The 26,036-nt window shown below is 41.3% G+C and overlaps 1 protein-coding gene across 1 annotated transcript in view; it reads right to left on the reverse strand.

The window, feature by feature from the left end:
- Positions 1 to 26,036, reverse strand: part of PARD3B (par-3 family cell polarity regulator beta) — a 542,042-nt gene that overhangs the window by 167,965 nt on the left and 348,041 nt on the right. The window contains exon 19 of the mRNA XM_063116135.1: positions 1,664 to 1,774. Coding sequence (XP_062972205.1) covers positions 1,664 to 1,774 — 111 coding nt within the window. The remainder of the gene's footprint in view (positions 1 to 1,663; positions 1,775 to 26,036) is intronic.

The following is a 26,036-nucleotide window of genomic DNA, read 5'->3' on the forward strand; positions in this document are numbered from 1 at the left end:
GCCCACCTCTTCTCTTTGCTGTCTGAAGAAACAAAAACAGGAAGGCAGGCAAGCATGTGGCAAGCCTTGGAGGCCCGACTGGCGCCAACGCTCATTTTATTCCGGCGCCAAGTGAAAACATGGGCTTTTAACAAAGCTTTTAATGGTTGAATTCACTAGGCACATTGTTTTAACTGTTTTAATAGTTTTACTGCTTTTAAATTATATATCGTTTTAACTTGGTTTATGGTTTAATTTGTTTTTAGCTGTGTATATTTACTGTTTTATACTGGATGCTTTTATCTGTATGCCGCCCTGAGTTCTTATTGATATAGGGTGGGATATAAACGTTTTAAATAAATAAATAAATAAATAAATAAATAAATAAATAATAAGCTGCTATAGACATGGCTGGCTGGCAGCATTTGGCCTGGAGTGTTGAAGAATATGGAAGGAGAATCAGAAGGATGATACTAGGCTGGTGAGCTGAGTGAGGAGGCCGCAGACTTTGTGGCAATGCAATTGCACCCTTACCCAAGCCAACGGAGGACAGTTCGTACACTCAAATTATTGTATGTGGGAAAAGACAAACTGAAGAATGTTCTTCTCTAGAGATCTAACACAACTCTCTTAATTAGGAACCCACCACCCCACATTCCACTTTCCAGGCTCCAGATCCTGCCAACTAAACACTACTTTTTAGCAAAGGCAATAGAGGATAAATATTACTCCAGAATTCGACAGGGCAAATAAAATGCAAGCACATGTTCGGCAATTTGCAAACATTTTCGGCAGACGTGTGCTCGTGCTCACTTTCGGAGTTGCGAACTGGGCACGCTTGCACGTTTTGCGAGCAAAAACGAAATTCTCATCCATCCCAAGAGCTAGCAGTGTGGCAGACGAGAAGTTAGGAGAGGATATGTGATTCACTCCTCTCAGAAATTCATGTCTGATTCGGGCCAGAACGGAGGAAGGTAAAACCCAGCATGGAGCATTTCAGCTGCAGTTGTTGGGGGACCTGGGGAAGAAGGCAGCTTTCCCTTATCCTGAGATGTTTTTTATTTATTTATTTATTTATTACATTTATATACCGCCCCATAGCCGAAGCATTCTGGGCAGTTTACAAAAGTTTAAAACAATGAACATTAAAAACAAATATACAAAATTTAAAACCATAAAAAGCATAAAATACAAACAAAAACAGACAATATCTGTTTAAAACAACTATTCTGGGGTCAGTTAAAAAACTCAGCATATGCTATTAAATGCTGTTAAATGCCTGGGAGAAGAGAAACGTCTTGACCTGGTGCCGAAAAGGTAACAATGTTGGCGCCAGGCGAGCCTCGTTGGGGAGATCATTCCACAATTGAGGGGCCACCACTGAAAAGGCCCTCTCCCTTGTTTGACATCAAAGACTGTTACTAGCGAGTGAAAGGCACTAATAAGGAGAGAAGGTATCAAAAGTAGGGTGTAGGAAGAGCAAAGTGTGGGTGGTTATTATTATTGTACATGTGACGAGTAAAGTGCTTGTCTTGAGAGCAGTGACGGATAAGACTGGTTGCAAGATGTCTGGGATGCAAACAGCTGCCTTGGTCTCCCCCCTTGCCAACTGCCCGTCCTCCCTGTTCACTAAACGCAGGACAAAACACACACGCCACACACACACACACTCCATGCAGCTCACCTTTCCCGTTCCTCCTTCATCTTTTCTAGGTCCTCCTCTCTGAGAGTGCCGGGCTTGGAGTTTCCCTTCTGATCACTTTTTGGACCTTTATCCTCTTTCTTCTTGCCAAACCTGATTAACAAATTAGGAAATGTCACATGAAAAGAAGGCAGAAATAGTAGGAAAAGTCTGCATCAGCCAAAACCCACACAGAGTGATTTAAACCAGTACAGTATAATGTGGTTTCGCTTCAGCTATGACATCTGAAATAGAGCTGATACACTATTCAATAAACTAAAAATTCCTCAGAGTATGAATTAACTAATTTCCCATACACTTGGAGCTTAATTTTTTTTCCAAGACACTATGAGTAATGTATGCTAGAGATTTCTTAAGATGCTAAATGAATGGGGTTTTCAATGCTAAACTATTATTAGCATAAATTTTAACACAGCTGAGGGGTCTTCGTTCCCCCAGGGCAGTTTGTGTGTAAGTAATCCTTGGCAACGTTTAAGTCAATGCAAAGAACCTTACTCTCCTCAATACAAGTTGCTACTCCATCATGCACATTCTTAATTATGCTCAACTTACCTTTAAAATAAAGGTAAATTATACAAATTGAATTATACAAACCTATAGTGCGACCACACTTAGAATACTGTGTACCGTTCTGGTCACCACACCTAAAAAAGGATATTACAGAGCTGGAAAAAGTGCAGAAAAGGGCAACTCAAATGATTAAGGGGCTGGAGCATCCGCTATGAGGGAAGGTTACATCAACTGGGATTGTTTAGCTTGGAAAAAAGGAGGCTAAGGGGAGACATGATAGACGTGTACAAAATGATGCATGGTGTGGAAAATGTGGATAGGGAGATATTTTTCTCCCTCTCTCAAACTCGGGGTCACCCCATGAAGCTGATTGGTGGGAGATCCAGGACAAAAGGAAGTACTTCTTCACACAGCGCATAGTTAAATTATGAAACTCACTACCACAAGATGTAGTGATGGCCACCAATTTGGATGGCTTTAAAAGGGGGGGTGGATAAATTCCTGGAGGCGAAGGCTATCAATGGCTACTAGCCCTGATGGTTGTGTGCTCTCTCCAGTATTCAAGGCAGTAAGCCTGTGTGCACCAGTTACTGGGGAACATGGGTGGGAGGGTGCTGTTGCACCATGTCCTGCCTTGTTGGTTCCTGGCTGATGGCTGGTTGGCCACTGTGTGAACAGAGTGCTGGGCTTTTTTTCTCCCAAGGAACCCAAGGTGGTGTACATAATCCTCCTCCTCTTCTCCATTTTATCCTCACAACAGCAACCCTGTGAGGTAGGCTGGGCTGAGAGTCTGTGACTGGCCCAAAGTCACCCGGTGGGTTTCCATGGCCGAGGCAGGGGGACTAGAACCCGGATCTCCCGACTCCCAGTCTAATACCTTAGCCACTACACCACACTGGCTCTCAATTGCATATGATAACTACGTAAACGTCCTGGAAATTGTGGTTTTCAAGTCTGTTAATATACATCTCCCCACTGCATAAAATACTAAGTAGTATGGAACAGAACTGGATATTTTTATATCAAAGCTAATGGCTTCAGTTGGAATTATATAGAAAAATGTAATGATTTAGATTAATAATTAATATTAATAATTAATCATTGTACTGGCTCAATGTGGAAGTTAGAATGTTCCTTTGAAAATGTCACCAAGTAAATATAATAATACAGTATTGGGCAAGGGTGGTCAACTGCGAGAGATCTGGTGTGATTTCACCCCCGACACCCTTCCAAAATCACCGGTTTATTGCCGATTTTCAGTGGCAATCTGCTGCATTGTGCTACAGGTTATTACAAGCTAAATTTAACCTTTTGGGGGCTCTATAGCCACAATGGACGCCATTTCTTTTTATCATCATCATCATTGGGGACACCAGAGGAATGCCAGTGGGGGAGTTACACTGGGAAGTGCCAAGGGTGCCATGAGGCGTGCAGGAAGCCTGTCTCCCACCACTGGCATAGGGTTTAAAACATGGGTTCTCAACAAGGGGGAAATTCCCCCTCGGGGGGGAATTTTAGGGTTCTGGGGCAGGGGAAATTGGGGCCACTATTCAGCAAAGTATGATGTCCTGTAAATTATGTCTTCCTACTTCACATGTTATTAAAAACGTCCCAGAAAAGTGTCATGTCGTCTGCAAAAGCCAGGCCTTTGCTCTCTTTCCTCTCCCTCCTTCGCAATCCTAGACGTTTCAAGCTTCCCATTTAAAGGGGCAATGCAAAGCATGGGAGCTGAGAATGTAAAAGGGGCCATGCTTTGCGTTGCCCCTTTAAATGGGACTAATATAGAAAAAAAATAAAAGCTTTTCAATATTATATGCATATTATTTGGAATGCACCTTTTGAGTTAGACTATCTTCGGAAGGGGGGAATTATATTCTGAACAATGGTGAAAGGGGGGGAATGGAGCAAAAAAGGTTGAGAACCACTGGTTTAAAATGAAGGAATGCAAGTTACATGCAAAATACAAATGGATCTGGTATTTATTAAAATGTATCAGTGGGTGGGGATTGCAGAATTGTAATTTGATTCCATACTTATTTATTTATTTAAATCTTTGTCGGACGACTTTTAGGGCAAAGCCCTCCGCTCCCAAGACAGCTTCCCTATATTATATAACATATACAATGTAATATGTAGCATATACAGAGTATAACCATAAAATACTATTACAATTTAGGAAAAACCAACCCTGTAAAACCCTGTATAGCCTGCAATGATACAAATAATGATACAAAAATTAGCCACAACCGGAACAATAGGTGGGCATCACACCATTAAACTCAGCAAAAAGACTTTAAAGCAATTTAAGTATCATTTCAGCCAGTGGTTTTGTGATATATTTAAGAGAAAGCAACTTCATACAAAGGTGTGTTTTTTAAATGCATGTGACAGACTGTATAGATGGGTTCATGTGCACCTCAACTGGGAGGGAGTTCCAGTTTTGGGGCTACCACTGGGAAAGCCCCATCTCTTGCACCTGCCAACCTAATTGATCTCACCAGGGGCGCTCTGAGCAGGGTCTCAAAAAACTTACTTAAAAGCACAGGAAAGATAAAGGGAGTCCTTTAAAACAGGGGTCCCCATTTGGTAGGGTGACCATATGAAAAGGAGGACAGGGCTCCTGTATCTTTAACAGTTGTATTGAAAAGGAAAATTCAGCAGGTGTCATTTGTATATATGAAGAACCTGGTGAAATTCCCTCTTCATCACAACAATTAAAGCTGCACGTATCCTGCTCTCAGTTAAATCTGGTCACTCTAGTATAGCTCCTGCAGCTTTAACTGTGGTGATGAAGAGGGAATTTCACCAGGTTCTCCATATATACAAATGACACTTGTTGAAATTCTCTTTTCTATGTGACTGTTAAAGATACAGGAGCCCTGTCCTCCTTTTCATATGGCCACCCTACCATTTGGCATATTTGGGGATTTGAGAAACTGCTCCGGGCACCACCACAAAATGGCTCCTACAGTATTTGGCTAGTCACATAATGTCTGCTGTGGAAGGCCTGGATAGACAAAAGTGAACTAAAGAGGTTGGGGAGAGAATTAGTGAGGCTAGAGGCTGGGCAGGAGGGGGAAATAGCAAGGCAAAGGGATAGAGGGGAGAGACAGAGCAAGGCCAGAGGCTGAGAGTGGGAGAAATAGTGTGGTAAAGGGAGGGGGGACAGACAGAGCAAGGCTAGAGATTGCGAAGGGAGAGAAAGAAGGCGGCTAGGGCTGGGGAAGGGAGAGAAATAGAAACAACAGGAAAGAGAACCTGGCACCCTAATTTTAAAAAAATTTAATATATTTTTTTTAAAAAAATATTAAGAACATTTTTTGAAGGATGCAGGGAGTGGAAAGCTTCATGGGTGCTGTTAGAGGTCCTAGTAGGTGCCACGGTGCCCACAGGTGACACATTAGAGACCTCTGCTTTAAATAACCTGGCCTCAAACCAGGAAACCAAGTATCACAACTTTGGAAATGCATGGAGCAGGCCTTGCTTGGTAAGAACAAAGAATGCCATAAGATGTTTTTAGTATTCAGCATTTGCATAGTTCAACATATGTGGAATATTTCATGATTCATCTACCATTCACCCCTAATGAAATCTCTGTAAGAGAAGGTATTCATCTTTCATAATATTAGAAATTGGAATGGATTTCAACCACTGTCTTTCTTCATCCAAATGCTACTTTCTGTCTTCTTGACCCTTACAGATAACTTTACATAAATCCAGGAGTCCCAAAAATGTACCCAATAAGCACATTTCATATTTATCAGCATAATCTTTAGGTGATTTTTCAATTCCTTTTGTGCCTGTCTAAAAAATGTTCTTTTATTCATTAAGCAGCTTTCTGTGGCCTCCAGCATGTTGGCTGAACTATATTTCTCTGGTATATTGGCATTTCTCCAGTGACCAACACTGAAATCCTGGATTTCATTGCAACCTTATATAACTCAAATTACTAATGAATTCAAGCAGTGAGAATACAGTGCAACACAGCCTCTAAAAGGCAACATACTACCATAGACATGTTTCCAAATGCATGCTGCAGACCAAAAAGCTTTCCCCAGAAAAAGAGAATACACATCTCCACGTGTGTACGCCATGTGTACAAGGAGGATATCCTCAGGAACATATAGAGTTTGTGGGGTGGAAGGAACTCATGAGCGGAGAAGACTTTGAAATGAGTAGGAGCTGAGTAGGAACGAGTAGATTGGAAGCATTTTCAAAATGCTGTGCGTCGGTATGACACTCCTTTAGAACCCAGTTCCTTGCCCTTCCCAAAATGATTGAGGTCTTTGTGGAGATTTCGGTAACTTATCTAAGAGAACAATCAGACAGCCTTTCAGCTTCCGAGGGGCCAGAGGATGCTGCAGGTCTCCTCCTTTGAGGCTGGAGACAGAACTTCAACCTTGGAAGAAAAGATCTTATCGTTGATCTTCCCTGCGCCCCAGTACCCCCTTCCCCTGCTACGGAAGGGAGTCAGACGGGCTCAGAGGCCTCTCTAACCAAAAATGCATTTAAGGAGGACCAAGGGACAAAACGCCTCTGTCTTTCCTCCCACCCTGCAAGGCTCTTGAAGCAGGACGTAAAAGGGATGCAAGTCTAATGGGCATCCAACCTGTACAATTATGTCCCAACTGTGTGCGTGTGTGTGTGAGTGCGAGAACACAGACAACTCTTTGCTTCTTACTATATTCTGTGGTGCTTATACTTTTGAAGATTTTTAAAAGATGCACAACAAGAGCAAGTCCTGGAATATATCGTTTCAGGATTCTGTCACATGTTATAAAGCAACTAAGAAATGCCTCACACCCTACTCCTCTCTTTGCCAGCAGTCATGGGAAAGGATCGACTGCCTGTAAAACCACCTACACACATGCTTTCAGTGGTTCCACTTCTTCCACTCTTGGGTGCAAAGACTTGGCTTTCTTTGAATGGGGAATTCTTGTCTGCCTTTGTTCAGACCTTGTTTTTTCATACTTGTTACCAAGTGCAGGGATTGTTGAGCTCAAGGAATGGAGTTAAAGGAGCAACAGAGAAACAAAACGAGGAAACACAAAGAAAATGGGACCTGCTTACTTAAGAGCATGAACAACAGCTTCATCAGCGGGAAAAGCACTGATTTCCACATTCCCTCTAGTGTCTCAAGATGGAAGGGAGAAGCACTCATCAGTACAAAAGAGGCCCTTTCCCATCAGAAGAGGAAGGCATTTGAAGATGCCCCACATCGACAGACACTCTCCCTATAAAGGATCTGGGAAGCTTACACTGCACTCAGAAAATATCTACAAAACCATTTCGCATATTTCATGAACATCTACACAGGTTGTGGTTCAACAAGTTTACATGCTCAGACTCCCATCATTTGCCAAAACCTAAACACAGAGAAGAAGATTTGAGCATAACTCCATCATACTACTTTGTAAGTATAATTACACACATAGTGCAAAATGGCCCTCAAACCAATTCTGGAAAGCTTTCTTGTCTAATATATACACATTCAATAGGTAATTCATTGCTTCTAGAGAGACCACATTATTCCTTGCATCTGGCCATATTCCACATGTTTGTTCCACCTGCTGCCCTTTGAACACAGTTTCATTTAGGCAGGCCTGGGTCTAGTATTCGGTTTTGCATTTATAGATTTTTTTAAAAAAATACTAAAACATTTAAAAACAGTATTGCCTTGATGTTTTAGGAGATAAGGGAAAGCACGTTACATAATAAAACAAAATGCAACGACGACAAAAATGTTCCTTGTCTCCCGCCTTTTGGGTAGAGGAAAAAAAGAGCCTTTATACAAAATAAAAATGACTTGTTTTAATTGTAAAAACGGTGAATGTAACAACAATGTGGAAGCAGTGCTGGTCTGGTGGCATGGTTCCTGTTACGAGAAGTTCAAATCAATTTATAAGCCAACAAGCAGTTAGTAAATGTAGATGAAAATGTGTTTCTCTGCTATTTTTGGATTCACATTGGAGTTGTGTGAAGTTACACAGCACACCTGCTCTACTAAATACACAATCTGTAGCCTCAGGCTGGAAAACTTTTTCTTACCTTCTTTTCTCTTTCACTCAACCCTTAAAAAAGATATTTCCTCTAGTTTTACAATTAAAACAGAAAGGTGAACAAAAATCTGTAAACGTATAATGGCATCAGCTTAGAAATGCATGTCTGATAAAACTTCAAAATATCAAACCTGCCATCATATTCCAAAATTTATAGCCTTTCCTTACCCTCTCTTTCCCCCTTTCCATGCTTCACGTTGCTGTAACACAGCCCTCCCCATCCTGATGGCCCCTCCCAGATGTATCGGGCTGCAACTCCCATCATTCCCTGCCAGCTGGGTCATCAGTGGGAGTTGCAGTCCAGCACACCTGGGTTTGAGAAGGCTGCTGTAATAGAAGCAAGTGACTCTTTGAAAAATGATGGTACCCCATTGCAGGAAGTATGACTAGGGTGACCATATGAAAAGGAGGACAGGGCTCCTGTATCTTTAACAGTTGTATTGAAAAGGGAATTTCAGCAGGTGTCATTTGTATATATGGAGAACAGTTAAAGCTGCAGGTGCCCTGCCCTCTTTTAAATCTGGTCACTCTAGTATAGCTCCTGCACCTTTAACTGCTGTGATGAAGAGGGAATTTCACCAGGTTCTTCTATGCAACTGTTAAAGATACAGGAGCCCTCTCCTCCTTTTCATATGGTCACTCTACCAAATCCCTTCTGCGTACTACCAGCTTCTTTCAGCAGAATGATCACTCAGGTATGTCTTGTAGATATTAGCCCAGTTTCTTGAAGTTGAAAACAGAAAATAAACGGTTCTCAAAGTTGCTGTGCCATGTTTATTGTATACAGGTGTGATAGGCATTGAGGCTGAAACATCACACTTCCGAGTAAATAACATAGACTTTTAAGGAAATGTTCTTAGGAATAAGGTGCAAGGAAGACAGCGGCAATACTTTGCAATAATTTAGCATTCAGCGTTAGCTAAATTGAAATGACACCTGCTGAAATTCCCTTTTCTATGCTACTGTTAAAGATACAGGAGCCCTGTCCTCCTTTTCATATGGTCACCCTAAGTATGACTTCAGGATCACGAACCCTTTCAAGGGGTAACGGTCAGACGCTTAGGCTGTGTTAGTCTATTGCAGCAAATATGATGTTCGTCCTTAGGGTGCCACAGGACTGTATCACATTATGGGAGGAAGGATATCAATTAGCTATGGAAAGACAGGCCTAGAAAAGGCAAAGGAGAATGACTGTTTTGAACAACAGTACTGCCTTCATCCGGAGACCTTTCTTTCCCATTGGCCAAATTACAGGCATACCATTTGAAGTTAAGAGTAGGAAAGGCAACTGAGAGCAGCAGCACTGGACAAGAGAGCTATACAAATGATGGTGCAACAGTAGATTGTTGTTGCATGAATATGGTTGGAAGTAGCAAGGAATAAGTAGCCAACTATGAATCATGTTGGCTCTTCATTTTGCAAGTATTACCCACTGCTCCTAATTCCTCTCACTGAATCCAGTTGTGTCAGAGAGAACATTTTGTGGTCCATGCAAAGTCACACAGAGCCCATGTCCTCACCCTGTGGGCAGTGGAGGCTGGTGGCTCTGACTTCGGTGGGGCTGTGAATCCATCCTGGTTTTCAGTCCGAACCAGCCGGAACTCTAAAGGAGCTATCCAAAGGTGCTGGACACATTTTGGGGATGGGGTTCAGCACTGTGGAAGGCTCCTTTAGAGGTCTGGTTGGTTGTGACCGAAAGGATTCACAGCCCCACCCACATTGGAGACACCAGCCTCCGCTGCCTGTGGGGGGAATGCATAGATCTTAAAAGGATCAAGCTACTTCCTGGAGGAGAAGGCTACCAATGGCTACTAGTCATGATGGCTATATATTATCTCCAGTATGAGAGGTAGTCTGCTTCTCAATACCAGTTACTTGGGGAACGTGAGCAAGAAGGTGCTGTTGCATTCATGTCCTGCTTGTGGGCTTCCCATAAATAACCGGTTTGCCACTGTGGGTGCAAAATGCTAGACTAGATCGGTCTTTCATCGGATCCAGCGAGGCTCTGCTTGTGCTTTGTTGTGCACAGGGGTAAATCAAGAGTAAGTGGAGAAAGAATTAGACTTCCAAGAGGGCCCAGGAATCGGAGATGCTATGTGTTGTTGACAGAAAGAGGGGTGTTCTGGAAAGGGATAAAAGGGTTGCGAGCTGCAAAGTGGAGGTGTAGAAGAATTGTGCATAGCCAAAAAAAGCCAAATGGGACACAAAGCACAGCAAGATTTAAAAGCCGCCTCTTGAAATTTCAACAAAAGCTTTGTATTTTAAGAGCTTTTGTTGTGAATGCTAGACACACACACACACACACACACACACACACACTCACAATAACCAGAGATACTGATGCTCTTGAAATATTGGGGACGAGGGGAGAAGAGAGGGAAAAGCAGAAGGAATTGCCTGTTGTTCACTCCTGAAATGGTGCCTTGGTAGTCAAATCTTTAACCAGAGAGTGCTAGTTCAGTGAGGAGAGACTTAGAAAAATTGTGTTATATCGAATACATTTTTAACTATATATAAAGAATGGGAAAATAAAGAACATTGTGGCCTCATACCACTCTCTCCAGTGTTTTGGTGACACAGACTAAAGTTTGTAATGCACTATGAAGGCATCTTCAGCTAAAGCCATTAGTATGCTGTCTACAATGGAAGGCCAATATTCCAAGTGCACTGTGCATACCGGATGCGCATACGAAAGCAGGTAGGGATCCTCTTTTCTGTGACTTGCCATTAGAAAAGCAAAAAATGGGTGAGTCATCCTAATGTAAAAGCCAACACACTGTATTTGAGAACAGGTTGTGCAGGTACAATGGATTATCCCCTTTCTGATATCAGCTTTAGCATCACGACCCTGAAAAGAGGAAATGGCCCACGTTCTACAGGCATGCTTTTCGTCACAGGGACACAAATCAGTGGATGATGATGATTTATTATATTTATATACCGTGTCATAGCCGAGGCTCTCTGGGCGGTTTACAAACTTTGGGGGCTTAAGCAGCATCTTACACATACCACCCAACCCCCTCTAAATGTGCTCTCAAAAGAGGGGCATAGGCTGGTTCCGCTAAACAGCATTTTGGGTAGCAGCCTACTTAGGATGCTATATAAGAAACTACTGCCACCTCTGTCCCTCCCCCAACAGGCAATGGATTTCAGGAGTTTGAGGAAGAAGCACAGTCCGGAAACGGTGTGGAAACTTCAGCTGGTACAAAACAGGGCAGCCCATTTACTATCAGGGACTGGCTGGCGAGACCACATGACGCCAGTCCTTTTACAACTTCATTGGTTGCCAGTCCAGGTCTGGGCCCGATTCAAAGTGCTGGTACTAACATTCAAAGCCCTAAACGGTTTGGGGCCAGGTTATTTGAAGGAACACCTCCTCCCTTATGTACCTGCCCGGACCTTAAGATCATCCACAGGAATCCTTCTCCGTGAGCCCCTGCCAAAGGAAGTGAGGCAGGTGGCTACTAGGAGGAGGGCCTTCTCCGCTGTGGCACCCCGGCTGTGGAATGAGCTCCCCAGAGATGTCCGTCGGGCACCTACATTATTATTATTATTATTATTATTATTATTATTATTATTATTTATTTATTTATATAGCACCATCAGTGTACATGGTGCTGTACAGAGTAAAACAGTAAATAGCAAGACCCTGCCGCATAGGCTTACAATCGTACTCCTTTCATGGCCAGCTGAAGACCTTTTTATTTTCTCAGTATTCTAACACTTAATTTTAACTTAAATTTAAATTTTATTGTACCTCCGTATTTTAATCTTATATCAATTTTTGCTGCGTGGTTTTATCCTGGTTGTGCTTTTTATACTGTATTTTGTATTTGTGTTTTTAACCTGTTGGTTGTTTTATTATGGTTTTAATTTTTGTGAACTGCCCAGAGAGCTTCAGCAATTGGGCGGTATAAAACTGTAATAAATAAATAAATAATTAAATAAATAAAAAATAAGCACAGCAGGCTCATAGGATCACGCTTCAGGATATTTTGTTTTTCAGTGCAAAAATCTGGGTCTATCATTTGAATATCAAATGTGCAACTGCGTCGAATAATATTTATTGTTATATGTTCCCATCTCTGATGTCCAGAGGCAATATTTTTTTTCTGTGCCAATCGTCTGGGCGATGCTAAGAGCTGATTACTTACTCACCCCATTGACATCATCTTTTCTTTGTTTCGTTTTTAATTTTGAGGCAGGCTTAAAATGAACTTGCTGTTCTCTGAGCCTACTTTGTTGCTCCCGTGATGAATTTCTTACATGCAGGACCTAAAAGCGGTGGCCATGGTAACATTTCATTTCTGTGCTGAAGAGCCAGTTTCCACATCTCAAATGTGTTGATATTTACTTTGAGGATTAAAGAGCAGGGAGGTCTATAAAATCCCCAGACTTCTAATGCAGGAAAAACATCTGCTGGACAGAGTCCTAAGCAGATTGCTAGCTAAATTCAGCAACTGGGAATTCTTTTGGTTAATTAGGTCTCCCGTATCAGTAGATGTCACTGGAGCTAACTGAGAACACAATGGTATTTCAAGCATTTAGTGGGAAAAGAACATTAATTCAAAAGGTCACGGTAATGGGGGGGGGGAACAAAAACAGAACTCACACTTAGATGGTGTCATCTGTAGAAGTGATCTGCGTTTTGAACAAAGTGATTTGTAAATTTCATAGAACAAAAAATAAAGTGGGTGGTGGAGGAGGCAGAGTAGCAGGCAACTCATCATCAGACTTTCTGCTGTTTCAACTGTGACCGGCCTTTATCAATGTCAGGCTTTTTAAGATCCATAATTCACAAGAGCAGGCAATTTGGTGCCCTCCAGATATTTTGGCCTACAACTCCAATAATCCCTGACCATTGGCTATTCTGTCTGGGTCTTATGGGAGCTGCAGTCCAAAACATTTGGCAGGCAACAGGTTGCCTGTGCCTGTCCAATGCGACACTTTGGAAACAGCCTGCAGTCAATTATCTGAGGCTGGCAACAAAAGGGCTTTCTACTCCTTTCTGTGTCAAGTGCCACAGGGCTTGGACAAGAAAGCCTGTGGGTTATGTGCAGCCTTCAACAAACCTACTTGTCGGCAGGTGAGAGGCGAGAAAATGTTTGACTTGGCAAGCAAAAGCACTGAGGGAGGGAGGGAGGGAGGGAGGGAGGGAGCGCTAAAGCGGTTAAATTAGGTTGCCAGAAAAACCTAGAGTAGACTTTTGGGAGACAGTCTGTTTCCTCTAGTTCTGAATGGCATCTTCAAAGGTCTTTCCCTTTCCCCTCCCTAATCTGTTACAGAATAATTGGTGGGGGGGGGAATATTTTTGGGAGAGGTGTTCATGTGACTCAGCTTCTCCTTAGTATGGTACGGACTGCTGGGGTTTCAAAAGACTGCTCCGCCTCTAATGGCCCGTCCTGCACTCCACCAGCCTCAGTGGACACCAACCACAACTACCAAATGCCTCCTGGTCAACAAGTTCCTGTCACTTCAGTCTCCAGTTGCAGGTAGAATAAGAGGAAGGCCTGCTTTGTAAGTTCATTGACTGACTGGATGGGAGAAGGCTGTGGACAATTTCAAATTCCCCTTTTGCTTTCCTCAGCATCCATACCTCTACAGCCTTCTTCCATTTCTTAGCCCCGCTTGCAACTGGCTTCTTTCTCACACTGTCTTTCCACACTAGAAAGATAACAAAACAAACAGACCGAGTTGTGAAGTAGAGCTGCTGTAAGAAAGGTGCTGGTTTTAACCTATAAAGCCCTACATGGCTTGGGACCGCAATACCTGATGGAACGCCTCTCCTGACATGGGCCTACCTGTACACTGTGCTCAACATCTAAGGTCCTCCTCCAAGGGAAGCTCGGAGGATGGCAACAAGGAAGAGGGCCTTCTCAGTGGTGGCCCCCCGACTGTGGAATGATCTCCCCGTTGAGGCTCGCCTGGTGCCAACATTATTATCTTTTCGGTGCCAGGTCAAGACTTTTCTCTTCTCCCAGGCATTTTAACAACATTTAACAAAGTTAAGTTTGTTTTTAATGGACCCCAGAATTGTTGTTTTTAAATGGATACTGTTGTTTTTATACTGTTGTTTTTATGTTTCTGATGGTTTTTTAAAAAAATTGTATACTTTTTAATGTTTACCATTTTTAACTGTTGTAAACCGCCCAGAGAGCTTCAGCTATGGGGCGGTATATAAATGTAATAAATAAATAGATAAATAAATAAACAAGAAAGGAAGAAAAATCTGGAGTGAATGTCTTTGGAAGAGAGGGAAAGACCGTGTCTCCTCGTTGTTGTTTTTTGAAAACAGATCCTTTCTGTGCTGTGGTGGGACTGGGGGCAATGTTGAATTCTCCAAAAGACCAATAGAGGGGACTCAGGCTTCGGGGGAATCATACCGTACTGCACCATTAGCATTCTTAATTTTGCGGGTTTGCTCAGTTGAAAGGGAAAGGCACTCTGTATGCTTTCAGAGTCTACTAAACCTGGACACAATTTGTAGACCTCTGGTTATGTTCCCATTTGTTATTCCCTGCACCGTCAAGGCAATGGTTAGATGAGTAACAGCAGTCAATTCAACTAGGTTACAAACACCACGTTTCCTGGGTTGGGGGATCATGTTTCCCTAGATTGCCAATCTCATGTATTACTCCAGCAGTGTTTGCTGAGCTTCCTCACTCTAGCCAATTTGTTATGGAAGGAATGCACTAGGCTAATCCCTCTGCAGCTCCAAATTGTTTTCCTAAATTGACTTCCTGCCCGCCAGCCAGACACTGCACCTATTTTGGGCATTGCCAGTTCTCTAGTTGTGGGAGACAGGCATTGCCAACACTTTAGACCTGAGTGTCCGACATCAGGTTATACTTTTTGTTAGATTAATGTATGTAATTACTTTAAAATATAACTGTAAAGTCTACATAAACACAAACACACACACACACACACTTTTACTGGAGACAAAAATGTGGTAAGTCGCTACAATGTATATGCACACACAGAGCCAACCCAAGACGCTTTATTGCCTGAGAGAAGGACAAGATGGCATCCTCGCCTCCAGTCACATACAGAAGACAGACAGGAAGGTAAATTTAACTTCAATGCTAGTGATGGGATGCTGTCTTCCACTGTACCTAAGGGGGGAAAGCTAAATTAGGAGGTGCAAAGTAGGTTGCATGGCACACACAACTCTGCCCTCCAATGTCTTACTGCTGGTCTCAGCCTCCCAATATCTAGCACTGAAGGCAGCCACCTCAGTCTGCCTAGCAGTAGGACTGGTCCTACCCACACCCATGGGTGTGCATATACACACACAGCTGCACATACACACATCCTCTTTGTAGAGTCGAATGGATAGATGGACATGTACAGAGTGTAAGATATTCCAATTAATGGAAGAAGATGAACTAATTTGCATGCAACCCCCCTCCCCAATATGGACTACTGACTTGGACAGAACATCAAAAGAATTATGGTTGGACTTAGTACCTTTATGCCCACTTGCCACGGCCTCAAAGTGATTGCCTGAAGGTGTGGTAGGTTTGCAACCTGATGGGGGATCATGGCGATGTCCCTGACTGTATGAACTGTGACTTCCACTTGGGGCCTATAATCTAGGAGCCACAACTTGCAGGTTGTCATGAAGGAGTCTCAGATACACACTATGTAAAAATGTCTGGTACAAAGATTTCCTTTGGGGATAGAAATGCGCCTACTGTAAGAGTTTCGTGTCTCACCTCGAGTCTTCCAAGTTAAGACTGACTATAGACAAAATAAATAACAGAAGGTGTAATTCCTCAGTGCATTTCAGGGCAAGTAAAATAAAAATACACCAAAAGATCCTCATTTTGGGGGGCAATAGATAGATATAGATATGAGCCTCAATGTTAAATTTAAATGTAAGTAAAAAGAGAGTGAGAAGGATAAAACTACTAATAAGGTCTGATTTTCAGGTCCACACAGGGACTATAAAAAGCTTATTAACTGCCATGACTGCCGTGTGTTTTAAGTTATTTTATCACTCTGCTTTACAGCAGGAGAAATACTCTCTTGGAGCGGCACCGTGCTTTGATTAATTACTTTCATACATAAGCTTTTACAGGGTATTAGTGCTGGAGTGAGTCAGACTGGCTGCCTGTGATTACCAGCCCAGACTCATTTTACATTTATGTTAATAGGAGTGTTAATGAAAGAAATCTTTTACATTTTTAGTGTTTTTCTAACTACCTAAAAGCTTTCTGGTTATATTCTTACTTATTGGGTAGAATTATGGGTGCTGTACACTGCAGTTCTACATGTCTTGTTGAAATTATTGCCGGGGGGGGGGGGGGAAGAGAGAGAGAGAGAGAGAGAGAGAGAGAGAGAGAGAGAGAGAATATGCCCAGTATATCACAGTGAAGCAGGCTCATATTCTGTGAATAGCTGATCAGATACCAACCCTCCACCCTAGGTGAGAAACACAATGCATAGAACAGGAAGACACACACGTCTGTATTCAAATAAAGCAAAGCTTAGAGAATGCTTGAGTTTCTACATCTCTTTAGTTGTGGCAAATATACTCCCATCACCGCCATTTCCCTTTATAATCTGAATATAAATTAGTGTTACTCAAAAGAAGTTAAATGTAAAGATAAGCTTTTTTTCTTTCTTTAGAACAGCACATTTTGGAGATCTGGGTTCAGTCCTAGCTCAGTTGAGGACTAACTGAGATTGGCACAAGATGAGACAATTCATGTGGGTGCTGTTGGAAAGCGGGAGACCCAGGAAACACGTGATGGTACATCAGCACATTGCAAGTTGCCTCATCTGCTGTCCATCTTTCTGTGGGTAGAAAACTTACAATGGCCTGGTTCAGATAACACGCTAAACCATGCTGCTTGACCACAAAATGGTTAAGCAGCATGGTTTAGTGTGTTGTCTGAACCAGGCCAATGTTTTATTGGGAAGGAGAGGAGTGGGAGGAGGAAATATGGGGCTGTGGCTTTGGTTGGCAGGCATGTGTGGGATGAAACTAGACATTATGGCATATACATAATGCATTGAATCCAGACAGGTCTTCTACTGGCAGTAGTCCTACTCAGAATGTCCTGCTGATGGAAAGTGGGGAGATCATTCTCATCAATTTCCCTCTCCCCTGTAGCCTCTGGAGCTATTTCTCCCACTGTTTTGGAGGGTTCCCAATTCTCTGGAAAAGATTTTGTGGGAGGAAAGAGGTGGTGGTGGTGGCTGGAGAAGAGTGCAGGGGGAGGGTGGGATTAGAAAAATCCATCTGCTGGATCAGAAACCTTTCATAGATTCTTCTGCTGGATCAGGAACTTCCTACCAGAGAATCCTGTAGCTCTTCCATGTACAGGAGGCAGATTCTAGATCCATCTCACTGTCTAGTTCTAACTTCTTTAATCTGGGCTTAGTTTCAGTCCTAGAATATGGAACAAAACAATGATCAACACTCCAATGTACAGGAAAGAGAGAGAGAAAGGAAAAAGGCAAGGCATTTTGCACTCTGAATGTTCCGTATAAATGGAGGATGATAAATATACTGAAATAGTGTATCAGCTGGAAAAGATAAGACTGAAAGTGGAAGCACGTAGGAGGGAGATGACCCAATCTCCAATGGTTAAATCCTCATCACTGCTTTAAGTAGATTAGACTGAGGATACAAGATAAATATACATTTGAAGATGCAGCAAAAAGCTCTCTGAGAGCATTTTGAAGTTGGGAATTGGTGTAGCACACCGACTGAACATGTGAGCTATGAATACTGTTTTTTTGGTCAGGGTTACTAAGCCAGTGTTTGTGAAGTGCTTTAAAGACTTAGGAAACATTATGTACATGATAAGAAGAATTCTTCTTTTAAAAACTCAAAACACTAGATAGCTTATGCAACTTCCAATCTTTAGAATGGTAGTTCAAGTAGATGAATGTGCAGCGGCTGTACAGAGCCGGAAGTTTCACTTGGCAGAAAGGTTCACTATAAGTGACTTACATGCTACTAGTACTGCTGCAAAAATAAAAGTATCAACAGAGCATATTTATCAGCAATACACAACTGAAGCAAAAGTTATGGAAGAAACTTAATACTCATCTGTTCAAAGCTATTAAAAACAAAGAAATCAAAGTCATGTCTAACTTGTCTCATTACTTTCCGTAAGACCTATGTTCAGCTAATTTAATCTGGATGCAACCCAGAGTTTTCAAATAAAAATGCACTTAATGACTACCAAAATAATTGGAGTAAAAAGATACTTGTAACTGCTATTACAAAATCATTAATGCAGTATTGGCACAATGTCCAGGAGACACCTTAAACCATGGCTTTAACCATGGTGGTTAAGCTAGAAAGCTGGGCCATGTTCAGAAGACAACTTAAACCACAGCTTTAACCACGGTGTCTTATTCACAGCCATGGTTTAAGGCATCTTCTGAACACAGCCCAGCTTTCTGTCTTAACCACCATGGTTAAAGCCATGGCTTAACATGTCTTCTCAATGGGCCCAATATAACTGGGACAACAAAAAGTGGGATCTGAAACACAACACTGCAGTGTATACCCAACCGCCCAGAGGAGTGCTTCTGTTCAGGTCTCCAGCCAGCGCAGAACAAGAGCCTTGTTGTGCTATTTAGGTTTCTTAAGGGTTAGAGAATTTCAGAAGGGGGTGAAAGGAAAAGGACAACCATTTTCTTTGCCACCACCATGATGCTTCTCCTTGCTGTTATAGAATATATGATCACTGAGGGCAGTGATCTGAGAGAAATAAATCTTCTCTCAAAGGGACCAAAGGCTCTGGACCTTCTTACAAACTTCATCTTTAGTCACCCAAACTCTCCAATACAAGAATTATTTGTACTAATCATTAGCTAACACTCTTGGCAAATATATCAGCAATCCACCATGTTATAAAGCCATTCTTTAACCAGTTCTTGAAAATAAGCTGTGGATCTTTAGAGATAAAGAAGGTGATCATAACAGATTCAGTATTACTCTGATAGACAAAAAATAGTAATAATCCATGGGTATGCAATAATAATAGATATCACTCCTCCACTCTCGTGAAATATAAAGATGACAAAAGATAAAACAAATTAAAATATCAAAGCATAGTAACGTAGATTAAAAGAGCAGTGAGACAAAAATAAGTGAAACAAAAATAAGTATTCTCTCAGCTACTGGCATCATCCCCTTATCACTGAAATGTAATTATGAAAGAATTCAGATTCTACAATACATTATAACAATGAAGAATCAAAAGCTCTCCAAACCTGCCATCAAATGCCATATTCTTAGGGAACAGATGACAATTAGACTCATCACATTTAACTTGCTAGAGAGATGCATCCCTAGACTGTTATATTTACTTTGCTCAGCGATGGAATCACATCTAAGGTATGGCCTCTTCAGATACAACAGTGTTTCCTGCCTAGAGAACGTCTATTCTTGCATGCATGCATTCTACTTATTTTATCATTTTTGGAGAGAGAAATAAGAAACCACACTGCATTGATTATGGCAGTAAAAATTGTCCATTGAACTAGATAATCAAGAATCCTCTAAAGCAAAGCTTTCCAAACTGTGTGTCGTGACATGTTAGTGCGTCAGCTGCAGCGTGTAGGTGTGTCATGCGAACATTACGAGAAACCTCTGAGTCTATGTGAAATAAGCAATACCAACTTGCATGCATTTTTATGCAGCAAAGGTGCTGATTAGTATGGTGCACTATTATATTCCCCGTCCGTTGTATCCGTGTATGAACACCACGGTTGAGGGATCATACAGGTACTGCACATGTGCAGTATGCATAATCGGGTCGAAACAGCTGATTCCGCGTCACTTCCGGTGACATGGCTGAACCTGAAGTGATGCATTCGAGAAATTCCATGGGTCCAGTTTTTTGATAGAACACCGTCTCAACCGCCGCTCGATCGCAGCTTGACAAAATTGGTTCAATGTGAAAAGTCTTGGAAATGTATGTTATTATCTTGTAAATCATATATTTTTAAAAAATATAAATGAAAGGTTTTCATGAGATATGTTGTGTCCCCATACATTTCATTATTACAATTTATGTATGTGTCCGTATCTCCTATAAGGGGTTAGTTTAACCTCCGGTTTGCTAGTAAAACTGAATTACTGTGTCGCGAAATGATGCATGTCTAAAAAGCGTGTCACCAACATGAAAAGTTTGGAAAGCTCTGCTCTAAAGGCACTGTTGAAAAGCTCACAGGATCTCGATACAAACACATACACAAAGCAAAACTCTGGCCTTCAAGATTAGGTATGACGCATAGGATGGCAGGAAAAGCACTACATAATCAACACAACAAAGGAGTAAAGAAACCCTTCCCTATTTTATAAGTGTGATCATATGGAGTGACATAGGGTCGATAAGAACCCGAGCTCTGCTCTCATAGCAGCATATCAAATAGAGCAGTTTAGAAGTTAGGCACGACAGGTTTTTCTTTACTTTTCAATGTGCCTTGCAACACAATCCTATACGTATCTACTCAGATGTAAATCCCATTAAGTTCAATGAGACTTACTCGCAGGTAAATGTGCAGAAGAACTGATTGTTTCTATCCCCATAATAAATCTAAGATTTTTAAAATTAATATGTCTGCCTTCGATATAATAATTTAAATGCATACTCATGATTACCAACAGCCTGATCTAGGCTGCTGATAAGAGAATTTTGGGGTAAAAACAGAAGGGACAGGACTGCCAGTAGCAGAAAAACATTTACCAGGCACATTCACCTACCCAAGCCATACTGAAGATATGCTGATGTAGTGGAAGAAGATACCAACTTGTCCTTTTTTTTAAGCAACAAAATATTTTGGACTGGTAATGTTTTGGATCCAAGCAAATATGCTCAGCTGGTGAGTTTCAGAGACATCTGATTGGCCAACGGCGGTAGACAGAATGCTGGACTTTATGGGCCTTTGGTCTCATCCATCAAGACTATTTGTTAGTTTTATGTCAAACATAGAAAGTAATTATCAGGGCTAGTCCAAGCTGTTTTTTCTGAGTGAAGCAAAGAACAAACTGGCAGTCCCCTATTCCATGTACCAAAGACAACCAGACTTGTAGTTGAATTTTACTTCACCACTCGCTGTCTATACCATACATGAAAGCAGAAGGATAGATTAGGGGCCGGAGGGCAAATTATGTGATACATGCCTTGCTACCACTCCCTCACCCCCAGGATCTGCTGTCTGAGGTTGACCTCACTCTGCCTAATGGTAGCACTGGCCCTGGTAATTACTGCTGTTTAATTTGTAGTATGATTCTGATATTCCTCAGTCCCAGTTCTCGCCACCCTGATTTAGACAGAATCAGTTATAAGTAGGAGACACAAGATCTCAGCACTGTCAACATCTAAGACACAATCGTTCAGCATTCAATGGAAAGAGAAGGAATACAGCAGCGAAGAAGATCTAAACAGATATTACTCAATGATCAATTTTGTTAGAAATGGCAACCTGACTGGAGTTAATTAAGGTCATTAAAAAACATGGTGGAAGTTCAGTATATCTAGGGTGACCATATGAAAAGGAGGACAGGGCTCCTGTATCTTTAACAGTTGTATTGAAAAGGGAATTTCAGCAGGTGTCATTTGTATATATGGAGAACCTGGTGAAATTTCCTCTTCATCACCACAGTTAAAGCTGCAGGTGCCCTGCCCTCTTTCAGATCTGGTCACTCTAGTATAGCTTCTGCAGCTTTAACTGTGGTGATGAAGAGGGAATTTCACCAGGTTCTCCATATATACAAATGGCACCTGCTGAAATTCCCTTTTCAATACAACTGTTAAAGATACAGGAGCCCTGTCCTCCTTTTCATATGATCACTCTAAGTATATCAAATCCACACCTTTTCGAATCCATTTAAAAAAGAAACTGGTAGCTTCAATATCGATAGATAATAGTTACTATTTACCAAGAAAATAGAGAAAATAGAAAACAGTTAAGCAATTCAAAATATGACCAGAAGCCTTATTTATGAAATGAGATGTAGCCTCATTAAAAAAAATAAAACACTCACATCATCAATATCGGCTGATGCTATTGCTTATAACCAGTATATAAAAATGCACTTTCCCAGCTTTTAATTGTGAAGAACAAGTCCAAAATGACTGAGCTCCTAGAGAGTCCAACGGGAGTTAAACTATCTTTTTCAACAACTCTGATTAAACAAAAAGAAACTACTACTTTGATGCTCAAATTAGCATCTTTTCTCCAACAAGCAGAATTAATTAGTAGAGTGACAAAAGAATTAGTCCAGATAGGATCAAAGCAGAAACTATATTTATTTGGAATTTAAATGAAAAACACAAAGCATTAACTCTCTGCATCCCAATCTATCTTTTTTGTTTTAGCATGCAGAATATGCCACATGCAGAATAATCAGGTTGTTCCTAGCGGTCTTCTGGAACGAAAGGAAGGAAGGAAATTGCAGTTGCAGTGGGTGATATTGTAGCAAACTTATCAATTCAGTGAGGAATCCTAGAGTCAGGGTGGGTAGTTGGGATTTTCTTTTCTTTTTTTGTCGTCTTGATTAAGTTCTTTCAAAACCATCAAAATAATTAAGCAGCAGAGATCTCATGGAGATTATTTAATTTGAATGATCACAGAGATCATGATTTTAATTAGATCTTATGCCCAATTTTAGCAACCCCCACTCTCATCTTATAGTTACAATAGTACATTAGTTATAATTGCCCAGTTGCGTGAAACGGCTGTCACAGTTTCTAACCCTACGGCTCAAAATAGAATTGTTTGCACACATTTACCATTTGTATGTTCAAATGTGATTTTATGCATCATCCACCACACACTGGCTTCCTTACTAGATATGAACCTTGTGTTGAGCCATGCATAGGGCTCAATGCATGAAAATGCTTTCAATTGTAGACTTACAGAGCAATGTACATATCCAAGTTCTAAAGGTGGCATCAAACCCTGCTTTGTTACCTTCAAGGTGGGCATATGGGAGATCTACCTGATTGTGGGAAGTCACTTTGATTAAGGAAGGACATACAGATGGGCACATTAGTACAAAGTAATATATTCATATGGGCTTGATATCCCACAAGCAAGTGGTACTGAGAGCTAGGAAGGAATTTTTAAAAAAGCTTCTTTATACTCCTTCATCAGGTTCTGTTAATTCTGTTAATGTCACTCAGGAAAACAGCTGGTACTAGAAATTCTAAGGATTCATTAAATGAACAAAGTACTCATAAACATGTTAAGAACCAGAAAAATCACCCAACTGGAGCAGATATAGCCCACTAGTACAACCTTTTCGTTGGGAGCAAGGTCACCTGGGCTCTTCTGCCGTGATCGATCGAGGGGGTGGTCTGGGCAGATGGCAATTGGTCGCCAGAAGCCAGGAAATGGAGGGGGGCCTCCAGTACCCGGACCTCCACCAGAAACCCCACAGTCCCTCCTTTGAGTGGGGATTACCCAGCGCAACCCCACAGGAGTGAAACCACAGTGTTTAGAGGGAATGTGGTGCCATCAAGGCAACCTCGTGGAAAGCATTACTGGGGCAGGACCTTTGTGTGACACCCCGTTTTCTCTGGAGACACTCTTCAGTATAATACGCTACAGGACACATCACGGGGTAAGTTGCAAGGTCTCTTTGCTGAAGGAAGCACAGGTAAAAAAAATTGAACATCATGGTGTGCTTTCCCTTTGTTCTCTCATATTTTGGGGTTCGCTTCTAATTAAGACAAAGCAGGGAGGTGGAGAGAAGAGAAGAAAGGGAAGACGAAAGTGGAAGAGAGCAATGCTTTTGGCTTCAGGTAGTAAGTTTGAAACTTCTGCATTTGACAGACTATAAATCAATTTCTGATTTCTATGATCAAGTTGTAAATTCCTCTCTCATCTCACACTATTGCCCCGCTCGTGCTCTTCGCTTCTCTAATGCTATGTTTCTCGCTTGCCCAAGGGTCTCTACTTCCCTTGCTCGGCTAAGTCCATTTTCTTCTGCTGCCCCTTACGCCTGGAACGCTCTTCCAGAACATTTGTGAACTACAAATTCAATCACAGTTTTTAAAGCTCAGCTAAAAACTTTTCTTTTTTCTAAAGCTTTTAAAACTTGATTTTGTTCTGACTTTTATACTGTTAGTTTTACTCTACCCTGTGCCTGTTTGGTGCATTCTCTTCCCTGCGCTTTTTATATTGTATTTCGTAATTGTGTTTTAACCTGTTGGGTGTTTTACTGTGGTTTTAATTTTTGTGAACCGCCCAGAGAGCTTCGGCTATTGGGCGGTATAAAAATGTAATAAATAAATAAATAAAATAAATTATTAGAATGTAAGCCTATGCGGCAGGGTCTTGCTATTTTATTGTTTTACTCTGTACAGCACCATGTACACTGATGGTGATATATAAATAAATAAATAATAATAATAATAATAATAATAATAATAATAATAATAGTACTGTAAGGTTTTATATTTACTGACTTGCTCACAGGTAGAACACATACATGTATTTCTTGGAATGAATTCTCCTTCCCCACCACCAAAAGCAAGTGGAAATTTGAATTGCACATTGATGTTCTAATTTAGTTCTAGTTGCACCACACGAAGTTCCATTGGCTTGTCCACTAGACTGTGTAAGTACTAGTTTTCCATATTTTCCTGGTGTTGTCTAATTTCTTTCTTTCTTACAGTTGATCATGTTGAAATAATTTATGCTGAAATAGATGCTAATAGTCCTTTTTGGATACTGGCCTGCATTGGCCATTAGTCAGGAAGAACTAAGAATTAAACCCACAGCTCAGGTTTGCTTTGGAGAAATGGTAAAGAGTATGCATGAGACACTTGTGCTCTGTGTAGCTACACTTCTGAGTCTTGTATAAAGAGTGACCTTGCATTACTACCTTATGGTTTGCTCTATTTCCTCCTTTGTTGAAATAAAGAGAAGCTTCCTTGGAGAGAAACTCTCAGCTATAGATTCATTCTGTGATCATGATGATACAATTGCTCTTTTGCCTGGAAGTTAAATTTGCTTTGATTTCTTGTCAAAGCCCTCAACCTGCGGATGGTACATAATGGTAGTAAATTTCTTGTGGGGGGAGTGGGGGGGGGAATGGGGTGGGGAGCACAAAAATATGAGAAAGAAAGAGAAAGGGACGTGGAGTGCCGGGTGAGAGGTTGAAACTACTTAAAGAGTGGCACGAGAAAAAATAGAAAGCACAGGGAGGAAGAAATGGGCTAGATGATGTTGTTGTTGTTGTTGTTATTATTATTATTAATTCAATTTATACCCCGCCTATATACAGAATACCCTAGGAGGCATATGAAGTCAAAACAATTTAAACAAGATAAAAACAATCAAGAAAATACTATAGGTAGCACAAACATATTAAAATTTAAAAAGATAAAAAACCAACAAGAAAACCATACATCAACAAAACAATATATAAGGGTTTGCAGTAAGATTCTAAAAAGGGAAGGTCTGCTGGAATAATAGAGTCTGCAATGCTTAAAGACATTAGAAGAAGCCAGCAGGCGCATTTCAACCAGCAGGTCATTGCATAGCTGAGGGGCGGTAAAGGAAAAGGTCATCCGGGGTGTGATTGCCAATCTCACGTCGGCTAGGACTGATGGGAGTTGTAGTCCAATAACATTCTGTAAACCGCCCAGAGAGCTCTGGCTATGGGAGTAAGTGTAATAAATAAATAAATAAATATAAATTCTCAGCCCTGTTCTAAAGGAGCAGCAGAAGTAGAAACACAAATGGGGTGTGCTTCCAATGTGACATCTGAGAAGGATTTTTGGGTGCCGGTATATTGCAAA

This window comes from Elgaria multicarinata, chromosome 2, assembly GCF_023053635.1.
Source record: "Elgaria multicarinata webbii isolate HBS135686 ecotype San Diego chromosome 2, rElgMul1.1.pri, whole genome shotgun sequence".
Lineage (NCBI taxonomy): Eukaryota > Metazoa > Chordata > Lepidosauria > Squamata > Anguidae > Elgaria > Elgaria multicarinata.